General features: G+C 34.2%; 1 protein-coding gene across 1 annotated transcript in view; it reads left to right on the plus strand.

The window, feature by feature from the left end:
- APCDD1 (APC down-regulated 1) overlaps positions 1 to 12,165 on the plus strand; it is a 34,810-nt gene that overhangs the window by 13,216 nt on the left and 9,429 nt on the right. The window contains exon 3 of the mRNA XM_081324229.1: positions 452 to 983. Coding sequence (XP_081180355.1) covers positions 452 to 983 — 532 coding nt within the window. The remainder of the gene's footprint in view (positions 1 to 451; positions 984 to 12,165) is intronic.

Here is a 12,165-nt window from a genome sequence, read left to right on the forward strand (position 1 = left end):
AGATTCTGATAGAAGCTACAGAAGCTCATTTCTTAGGTGAATTATTTCTTATTTATAATTGGCAAACAGGCAAGTTGGTTCATTTCATACATCATGTTTTGCATTTATAGTCTGTATACAACTATTTGATACAGGTGCTTGTTTAATATATTAGTGTAGCATATGTTACATTATTAATCTAGAATACATTTAAGCTACTGATCTAAAATTTGGAAGATGGTTCAGTATTTTGATAGGAATGTGGATGAAGCATCTTTACAGAAATTCCATTAAAATATCTCCATACAGCATACCATGAATTCTTTATATATAAAAAAGGAGAAAAAACAACAAATAAAGAGAAATAAAAGGCTCTTATCAGAAGGGTTCTGTTAAGAAATCAATTTTGACAGTAACTAAGTTGTATAATTTCATTCTTTAACGATGTGTTTTTTTTCCTGTTTGACTATAGTTGTGAAGTTAGAGCAGGTCCAGAATTCATCACAAGATCCTACAGATTCTACCATAACAATACTTTTAAAGCCTATCAGTTTTACTATGGAAGCAATCGATGTACCACCCCAATCTATACCTTAGTTATCCGTGGTAAAGTCCGCCTTCGCCAAGCATCCTGGATTATCAGAGGAGGGACCGAAGCGGATTATCAATTGCATAACATTCAGATCATCTGCCACAATGAGGCAGTAGCTGATAAACTAAATCAGTTGGTGAATCGTACCTGTCCTGGATTTGTAGCAGAAGCTAAACCTTGGGAGCAGAATGTGAGCTATGATTTATGGAGAGAAGAGAATGGCTACGAGTGCACAAAGGCACTGAATTTTGCTATGCATGAACTTCAGCTGATTCGAGTAGAGAAACAGTACCTGCACCATAATTTAGATCACTTAGTAGAAGAACTGTTTCTTGGAGACATCCACACAGATCCTGCTCAAAGGATGTATTATCGCCCATCCAGTTATCAACCTCCACTCCAAAATGCCAAGGTATGTGAACATTTCAGTTGTATTTCCAAGACATGTAAATGAAGTATGTTTTTAAATTACTTAGCCCAAAACTTAAGTCCAGATCCCATGCAGGCTTTGTCTGTTTCCACTCGTATTCCTTATCAGGGTTGCTTATCTTGTCTGTCAGTTATGCCTTCTAGACTTTATTATCCTCACTGTTACATCTTCTTATCTGACATTCAAAGTGCTATTTTCTGTTTGCTGGCTTATCACCCGTGTTGCCACTTTTTCATGTCTTTCTAATTTGCACCTTGGATGCAGACTTGTAAGAACAAATCTGTTTTATGTTTTTAATGTTTTAATTGGAAAGAATGTTGCAATGTATCATTTTTTTTCAATATATTTACAGCAGTGGCATCTAGAGAGGGAAGTGGGGTTCAAAATATTAAAAGCAGTATCATGACATAGGCCCTGAGTCTTTAATAGATGTAGTGCAGAGTACTACATACATGTACAAAAGAGATGGAGCTTGCTGACAGAATGCAATAATATTGCTTTTGTCATTTTGATGAAAACAGCAAGATACTGAAGACATTGCTGCTTGGCAAAATAATTTCCTTGGTGGCAAGGAAGCATTGATTCATACTCTCAAAAGTTTCTGCTCTTTAAAATCTGTCTGATAGTTACAAGGGAATACATTGCAAAGTTTCCTGAATAATTGAAAAATATACTGTGTGGCCACCCACCCACCCAAAAGGCAATTTCATATTTTATATTTTATTAAAAGTGAGGTATTTTATATGTATAGGAAAGATAAAAGTAGAATAAAGATAATGACAAACTTGTTTTCTATAGATTTTCATAATGATTGCGAAAAAGAAACAGTAAATAATGTTCATTGCTTTTCAATATTTTTAAAGTACATTTCATAAGATTTTTTCAAGGCCTAACTTTTTTTCACTTTTATGTACTTTATATATTTAATTTGCTTTATAATATTTTCTCCTTGCTCTTTATCCAAAATATATTCAGAATGGCTTAAGTGTGATTAGTAACTGTCTCCACTCTGCCCCCTCCTCCCCCCCCCCCCGAAAGGAAGAAGCAAAGCAGGGGAAGCAACTCAGGCACAATTTGTTAAAATGTATTAAACATTAATCTGCCAGCACAGCTGATAGTATCTTTTCCCTCAAAATTGTAAAAAATATGGAAATTATTAAACGGAAACTCCAGTGCTTTCATTTTGAAAGGGATTAATGTTACAAAGCAGCAGAATATGGGCAATCCTCCTCAATGGACAGCATTTGTTTGTATCGGGTGGGGAAGGATGGCCCCTTTATGACTGGTGGACTTCAATTCCTGCTGGCTCAGGAATTCTGGGAGTTGAAGTCCACAATTCATAAAAGGGCCATTGGTTCCCACCTCTGATTTATATTTATTTTATTTATTTATTTATTTATTTAGTTATATTTATATACCGCCCTATTCCCTGAGGACTCAGGGCGGTTTACAGGGAATTAAAAATCCAAAATACAAAAATTAAGAACCAAATTAAAAAATATTAAATTAACCCTGTAGTCAGTTAAAAAGAACCCCAAATTAAAAATTCCTCCTCAGTCTGGGCCCGAGAGCTCGAAGAGCCAGGTCTTCAGGCCCCGGCGGAATGATCGAAGGTCGGGGGCAGTTCTCAGCTCCACCGGCAGCTGGTTCCAGAGGGCAGGCGCTCCCACCGAGAAGGCCCTATCCCTGGGTGTCACCCGCCGGCAGTCTCTTACCGGCGGGACCCTGAGCAGACCCTCCCTGTGGGAGCGCACTGGGCGAAGGGCATTTGATGCCGGCAGCAGGTGTTCCCTCAGATATCCCGGACTCAGGATATATTATATAATCTTCAAGCATGTTTGGGTCTCGATCATTTCATTGGAGGGAAATGGCATCCATTTAGAACAGGGGTGAGGAACTATGGCCCTTTTATGACTTGTGGACCAACTCCCATGACTGGCTCAGGAATTCTCGGAATTGAAGTCCACAGGTCATAAAGGGGCCATGGTTCCCCACCTCTGATTTAGAAGATCATAAGTCACAATGAAAAAAACCCAATTATAGCAGCTAGAATTAAAGGGGCAACTGTTTATAACAGAATGGAATAATACAGATTTAGGATAAGCATATCCCCGTGTGAATCAAAGAATAAAATTCTTGTCTTACAAGTCTTGACCGAAATGTAGCATCCAAGACTGAGAAGAATAAAAAATTAATGAAAGCAATTCCTGAAAATATTTAATAGCATTTTCTCTCACATTTGACCAGCTACTCTTTGCTATCAATTTTTTTCTTTTTGCCTTTCGTTAATACTGTAATAATTACTACAATGCCCACATTACAGTGCAGTAACACAATAGGTTTTGATATTTGGATGAAGTGTGATTATAATTAAAGCCCCAGAAAGGTTCCTGCTAATGGGGAAGATTTTTACTGAAAGAAATAAAAAAACATGCCTGAGAAAACAGAAATGGAGGGAGAGAATGATGGCAATCAACAACAGGGACAAAAGCTTAGAGTTCCTCAAATGGTGTACATGTGTCCTTCAAAATAACATGAGGATCATTCCAGCATACTGGCAGTTTGGCTTATTGATCAGGAGGATCAGAAGGACCATGCAGGAGGAATGTACTTCCGTACTACAGCTAGGGTAAAGAGGCCTACCAGTTGCCTAGTTTGATATCTATTTGAGGGAGAAGGGAACTTGGGAGGTGCTGACAAGAATACAGAGAGTGGTACTGATGGTCATGAGATTAAGACTGTATAGAGTAGTGTTTCTCGACTTTAGAAATGCTAAACTATCTGGACTTCCCAGCTAGATGGAGGATTTACTTTTCTTTTGAGTACGGTGTTACAAAAAGCTTCTCTAATATTTATTATGATTATGTCTAATAATCATTATTATGACACCTTTCCTAGTAATATTTTTTCTTATCTTGGAGTTTTACAGCAGGAAAAACTATTTTATATACATATATACATACATGCATGCATATATACATGCATGCATACATACATACATACATAGATACATTTTGGAAAGCCTGATGTCCAAAGAAGTCCACTAAGAGTATTAAGGTAGTAACTCAGTATTAACCTATGCGTGATCCTGGAATTGGATGACTCTTTCTTGCAGAATGTGCTTCATAAAAAAGATGACAACTGAAGAGTTAACAATAGGTTTAAAGAGGCATTTAAACATTTTAGCTGTAGTGAAAACTGAAGCCACAGCCCCTCAGTGAGCTATTCACAAGACATACATAGAAATGAGAATATATTGTTAAAGTTTCACAGTAGAGCTGTACATCTTTTCTGATGACATCTCAAAGGAATGTACATTGCAATTGTAACCACATTTGAGATCAGAGTTGTCATCAGCTAATTCCAGCAGAATCTTTCAGGGTTACTTCAAGTTTACTCTTTAAACATTTTCATATCATGAAAATATGATCATAATCAAAGTGTGATTGAATGAACTTATAAAATATTGATAAACAAAGCAATGTTTTTTCCTTGGTTGAACTCAGTGGTGGGATTCAAATATGTGAACAACCAGTTCTCTGTGTGGATGCCGCTTCCGGAAGTCCATTCTGGGCCTGGGCAACAAAAAATTAGCTACCGGTTCTGCCGAAGTGGTGCGAACCGGCTGAATCCCACCACTGGTTGAACTGTATTAATCCTTCTGAATGTTTTCTAGTATAAATTTGGACAGTGCATACTTAAGTGAAGCATATGGTATTATTTTAGACCATATAATTTTATTGTATGAAGTGTTACAAATTGTTTTATTTTTATGAATATGCAATAAGAGAACAGAGGAACTGGCTGTCTGGCTCAGATCCAGAGCCCTTTGATGTAATGTTCCATTTCAAGCAAAAGTGCAGATAAAGTCTTTGGGTCAGACTGTGCAATTAAGTCAAAGGGGGGGGGCTTATTGGGCAGCTTTCCCCAACAAAGCATCTTCCAGACATTTAACTACAAGAATGCTTAGCCAGCGTAGCTAATGGGAAAATTGGGAATGCTGTGATAAGACTTAAACAAAAGTAGAACATCTATTTGAAGTAAAATTGCAGTTTGAAGAAAGAATTCATGTGGCTGCAAAGTGCATCTATTACTTTACCCATGTCCTACTTTTTAAAATATTAAACTTGCCTCTAGGATGTTTTTACCCCAACAGTTATGAACATATATCTTTTATGTATATTCTTCTTATTGGAGGTAATTATTTTGAAAGCATATATGACACTGTTTCATGGAAATGTGTCATATTCCAGTACCTCTTCTTGTAAAAGAAATAAAATAAAATAACCTTTGCAGAAATATTTATCAAGTGAACAACTGCACTTTGATTACTTATGAGGTAAGCATAAAACGAGACTAATGTTAAATATAAAATGGCTTGCATAATTATTATCCTTCTGTCTTGAATTTCTTTTTCTCATTACCCACAGCAACACTGGTGAAAATCAACTCTAAATACTAGACTATATTTAAAAGTTCTAACCTTAGTTGCTTCTGGAATTTGAAAACAAAGACATTAAATCAACTTCTTACATCAGGTTTTTGGCCATCAAACACAAAAGCAAGAATGTCTAGTAAAGCTTGCTTGATAATCTGTTTTTAAATTTTAAATATAAATATTAGCTTACTTATATAATAAAGAAGAGAATTTAGAAAATTTTACAATTGAGGGGTTCCATAGCCCAGTTGCCATAAAACAGCTGGAAATCGGTCTTGAAATAGGATCAGAACTACCATGGTACAGGGTCTTCACCTCTTCAGATGGTCTGTCCAACAAAATGCTATGTTCAATATTGATAGATTGAGGAGAACCAACAGGATTTCTATCTGTCTTTTTCCTGACACAGATCATTCCACCAGGTGACCAAAATGAATTCTTTTTGATAGCTGAGTCTGAAACCAGTTTGAAAGGAATCTAGAAATCATTTTTACCCAAGAGAATCTGTAACTGATCAGTTACCACCTACACAAACGCCTAGCCTAGCAAGAGGGTATTGACTATTAGAGTATGGAACTGTTTTCATCTACTGGGTCCAGGTTATGTTTCTTCAGGAATAGCTTGATCACTGTCTCTTAAACAGATGGACGTCACACTCTGTCTGAACGAGGCATTTACAACTCCCTGCATCCATCAATCTTGAGCTACTTTAAATGAACTTTTTGGATTATTCATTTTGTATTATTTTCTATTGGTTAGTAAATGCAAGGGCCTTGTTAATAAGGGACTTTCTCTAGGGGATGCTGATGTTTCTTTCCAAGATTGGCAAATGCTTCACTGTTGATACTTTAGATTTATTTAATTTGAGTTGTTCCTGACCTTTTTGGTTCTCTGTTTCCTATATTGGTGATTCCCCACAATCAGCAGCCCAACATAATGGCCAAGTCATCTGTTTTACTTTTAAAAATGGAGAACAAAGTTTGAGGGTCTACATGTATTCCCACTGAAAGGTATACTGATCTCTTGATTTCCCATATCTTCTAAGACATTGATATCCCAAGACATAAACAAATAAATAAATATTAAATATGGAATAATAAAACTGACAGCCTGAACATCTTCCTTTCTGCCATTTAATTAGGACTGAGTAATTGGTTTTCTTCACCAGTAGGACTTCAGGGAATTCAATCACTACTTTAAACCTGTCCTAATTTACACTTTATGAAGTCAGCAACCCTGAGTGGCTGTGCTTGTAAAACATGATAAAAATAGTCTGTGGGAGCAGCACTTATATCAACATTGTTTCAAGCTTGGGAAGGGAGCACATTAATGTGTTGTAAAGAAGAGCCCTAAAGTGTAGGGTGTACTCTATGAAAGTAACTTAGGTCTTTGTCATGTTTGTCTTTGCACAATTTGCTCAGCAATTTGAAACGGACAAGGAATTAGTAACCAGTTCAGCTACTTCTGTATAGAACTAATATAGCACTTTTATGAAGTGCCACATCATCCTACTGCTTTCTGGACCAGTTGAGTTTCTGGACCCTGTTCAAATGAGTAAACTGCAGTAATCCAATATTAAACTTATTGGCTATGGAGCATCAGCTCAAGTTATTAAAAATGCCATTTATATAACACAATTGCTAAGTATCAGTGTCAAATTTAGATGGAACACCAGGCAGAAAACTTGATTCTCAGGGGAAAGAGTCAGGGGCATCTTCCCAATTTCAAAATTCGGCTCCCAGAATCAGCAACAGCAGGTCTTGCCTCGTCTGAATTCAGCTTCAGCTTTTTCTCCAACATCCAGGTCCCTTTTAGCCTAAAGATATTATAGAACATAGGAGATAAGATTTGGTGGAGCCCACAGATTGAGTCCCAAGGAGCCAAGCAAGAGTATTGCAACAACACATTTCAATACCTCTTGGAATAGTATGTTGGAGAGAGATATGCAAAATAAATTGTTCAGGACAAAGCAACTCAGGTAAATCAAATGTTGCCATTTAGTTTTCTCATTTGAAACATTATTTTATATTAGGTATGGAAATTTGTATTAACAAACATATCTGGTATTATGTTAACTATTAAATAACTAAGTGGATAAGATAGATGATCATTTGCCATAGAACTCTAGAGATGTTATTGTTTTCAGGCAGTGATTGGGTAAGCAAGAGATTACACCTAATAAGGTGATTACAAAGCAAATTGGCAAATAAGCAAATAATTAGATGGTGACAAAAAATCTCCTGATAAACTATTGTTACTGCACAGATCAAAATATTGTAATTCACCAATATATTGTTTCAGGTGACAGTATATTTTTAATCTCACAAATTAGTTGTGCTTAAAGCTGTGCTGTAGTCTGTAATAGTACGTTAGCATTTCGAACTATTAAAGTATACTGAGGATCTAAAGGAATGTTTTTTTAAAAATACCCTGCTCAAAATTAAGTGAATCTACCCCCAAAATAATTCTATAATGGAGTAGTATTGGCTACTCCCAAATGTCTCATAAAGCTAAAGCTTATCATTTGTATTATATAAAATACAAAATATAGAGTAATTCTGACCTGGCATATCCTTTTTCTTCAATTTTTGTAACTCAACATTTTATGAGCTTCAAGGTTCACAAGCAAGTACTTATTTTAAAGCAAATCAAAGTCAGCTCAAATTAAAACCATTCTCTTATTTCTCTTACCTGTTTGTAATTCTTTAGCTTTTTAACTAAAATACAAATCAATTCCTAGTCAACAAACTGGAACTTGACATAGGTTATTGGATAAAAGCTGATATACATCAGAGCATCTGGACATTTTTATTGAAGCATGCTGAGATGTAGATAAAAGGACAGGAAAAATAATTCCTGAAACATTTTGTCTCACTGAATCTGAGCAAGGCATTTATTATTATTAACCGGGATAATATTGTCTAAAATAGAAAAGTTATGAAAAAAGCAAATTACATGTATATTTTTATTTAAAGTGCTGGTCTTACAACAGATATTTTTAAAAAATTGGTTAAACTCTGCAATTCTTGAACTGCATTTTAATTTCACTGTTTCATCAATTAAAGGAGAAAGTATAAGCATAGAGTGAAAGGGGATAGGAATAAAAAAGAGTTGGCTTCCGGTTTGCCGACAGCCATAAATGGACGCCTGGAGGACGGCTCCCGTCTTCCACGTCCAGATTTGCATCGCTGGGGGATCCTAAAAGGACCGAAGAGTCACCCTGGAGGGGTGTCCAGACAGAAGGGGCTTTTGCAGAAATGCGGGGGGGCAGCAACCCCCTCATTAGTGCCTGCATTCCCTTTGTACCGGCGGACAAAAGACTGACCATAGGAATATGGCCAGCTCCTAGGCTGTAGACAGCCCAAGTCGAAGCTACCATCAGGCAACATTAAAGCAGCATGGAAGAGACGAGAGTAAGATTCCTCTCTTGTACCTTAATCATCTTCTTTTCACCTAATTAAGCTGCTAAGTACTTTTCCCCCTGTGAAGAGGGAGGGGGAATTTAACCCTCCCTTCAGAAGGCGGCAAACAAACTCAGGGGTGTTTTTTTTTAAACAAAGAACGTTTAAGAAAGAAATAACAAAAGAAAAGAACTCTTAAAGTACTTGGGGGACACCCAGTGGCTAAATGTGAAATTGCAATTCTGACTTTCTCTTTTAAAAAAAACAACCAAGAAAATATTTAAGAAAATAAGATAAAGAGTAACCTTGAACATCAGATGTGAAAGCTTACAATGGAAGAGTTTCAAACACAAATTCATGCTCTGTGGGAAATATCTTACCAAACTTATCAACTCCTTTCTACAGCTGGCGATGAAATAAGAGATTTTGGGAAAGAATTAGAAAGTATCTCGATGAAACAAACTCAAATTCAAACTGTGACTACAACTAATATTTTACTGGGACAGAATTCAATAGAAGAAATTGAACAATCAAATACACTGACATAAGAATTAAATAGTCAACAAATACAGGTTTTTGAAGATGGTGATGGAGAAAATATGGAAGGAAGTTTATTTGAACCAGGGCAATTGTTCCAAGAGGTGAAAATAATAAGATTTGGTGCTGTTGGCAGATTCTTTAATTCTTCAATGGTGGAGTCTGGAGGTCCACTTCAATATGAAATAGTAATACAAGAATGCTTTGATGACCCTGAGGCAAAGAAGTGTAAAATGGCATGGCAAAGGAAGAAAGCAAGAATACGAGTGAAGAAATATGAACATTTTTAGGAGGCCAAATAGATAATATTAAAATAGACAGGATGGTACTGGGACCAAGAGAATGTTTTGATGAGTAGATAAAAATATTGATTAACTAATAAAAAATAATAATAAAAATAAAAAATAAAATACAAATGTATGAATATTAACATTGAAATATTGAGTTTTTCTAAATGATATGGGTTAAGATGTATACATGCTAAAATGATAGAATATAACTAATATATTTGGATGCAGAGACATGGATGTTTTGAATGTTAAAATGGAACAAATTTTGGTTAATTTTTAATATGTGGAAACTATAAATGAGAAATAAGAATATCTTATTGCCCTCCTTTTCTTTTTCTTTTTTCTTTCCTTTTTTTCTGTTTTTGTTTTTTCTCTCTTTTTTCTTTTTTTTTCTCCTCATGATATGTATTTTAGTGACTACTATTTTAAATATTCTATAATTGTTATAGATATGGAAATGAGGTAAATGAGAACTGGATTATACTACTAGATATTGAAGAGAATTGTATAAAGGAAAAAGAGATTTTTTAGTGATATGAAATTGAGAAATCTTAAACGTTTTAATTTTAATACCAATGTAAAATTAAGCTAGAAAAAATAGATAAGGTGTTTGATGTTTTTAAGATGGAATGTTAAAATATGAAATATACTAAAAGATTGATGGATATATATTCAAAAAATAAAATAAAATAAACTATTAAATGTTTTATGAATAGCAATAAGAAATATGTTAATCTAGATAAGAGATAGTATATATCGAACAAAAAAGAGAGGAAGTATTGGTTATAATAATGTGGAGATCTGTAGTAATATGTATTTGTTTGAAATGGAAATATTGTAACTCGGATACCACGTTGCTTCTTAAAGATATTATTGTAAATGTTGGAAAACTAATAAAATATTATTAAAAAAAGGAATAAAAAAGAGTTTACTTTTGTTCCAACTACTTAAAACTAAATTGCATTTCTTAAGCCTTTTGAAAATGATTCATAGACCATATAATTTCAGATTGCGTGCATCAGAGCTACAAAATACAATAATTCTCCTTTTTTTGTCAAAATATTAATTCCTGATGCATATTTTCATTTAGCAGTTTATTCATCATTTTCAAATTAGTAGGCTGATAAGAATGTATGTTATGAAGAAGTGGCTTTGAGTAAGATTTGGGATTTAACATAGTATTTCATTTTATAATCTATATTAAATACAAGAAACTAATACTTTGCATTTAGGATAATTAACTATAGAAAAAGGAGGATCATTCTCCATATGTAAAATGCTATATTATTCATCTGTGAAATGGGAAAATGCAGATGAATAAAACAGGATTAATGACATAATTAAGAGTAAGAACTATATAAAGTATTAATCAAGTGATAAGTTTCGATTTTTGTACTAGAATATAAATTTTGCTTAATAAGACTTTATAGATTTCAGATTCTCATGCTTTTCCAGATTCCATATACTTAATATAGCAATACATTCAGTTTCAAATGCAGAATCTAAGCAGTTTCACGTAAATCAAATGGATTGCCTAAAATAGGTTTTGAGGGGGGTTTTTTGTTTTGTTTTTTTGTTTTTGAGAATGGATTCTTGACCTTTATCCTCACATTTCAGTAAAAGGAACAAAATTACAGAGTAGCATTTTTAACAGCCATCAGAGAATAAACAATTTTAATTTACATTTTAAAAAATCCATTAAATTAAAGTTATCAATCATAGCCTGGTTTTCTTGAAGGTTGACTTAGAAAAGGCACAGAATAAGTTTGGGAGAGAATTTAGCAGTTGTTAAACAAACAAGCAGTGTTTTCTTGAATTGAGGTACAGTTTTGGCAAAAAAAACCCAACCCTTGTTTTCGCTTAGGCTTATTTCCCTAACCTAACCCTATGCAATTTTACATGTATCAAGGAATTTGGATTACATAACTTTGTTCTATAGAGATGGACCACTATAAGGAAGAAAATACATCTCTTGCGTAGTTGTAAGAAAGATCAGAATGTTTATTTTCACCACTATTAACATACTAAGGCTTGTGAATGCTCAAAGGGATTTTTTTTAATAAAAAAAGTCTAAAGATTTATTTCCAGCATGAAATAGTTTTCTTTTTTAAAAAATTTATTAAATTTATTATTTAAATTTATTGGACACGGTACAAACGGAGACATACCTTCTTGTCTACAATATTCATATATGTATATATACACATAAAATACACTTAAGATACATATCAATTATATATAATAATACAATACTTAGAACAATTAACCAATCTATAAATTCTAATAGAGACCTTCCTTTTGTTCCCGCCAAAAATAAAACTTATTCCAAATTTTGTAGTAACCTGATTGATCCTTATTTTTAATTTCCAAAGTTAATTTATCCATTTCTGCGCATTCCCAAATTTTCCTTATTACCTCGTTTTCTACTGGAATTTCACTCCTTTTCCAATTCTGGGCAAATGACATTCTTGCTGCTGTAATAATATGAATCATCAGAT

This window comes from Vipera berus, assembly GCF_964194415.1.
Source record: "Vipera berus genome assembly, chromosome: 3".
NCBI lineage: Eukaryota > Metazoa > Chordata > Lepidosauria > Squamata > Viperidae > Vipera > Vipera berus.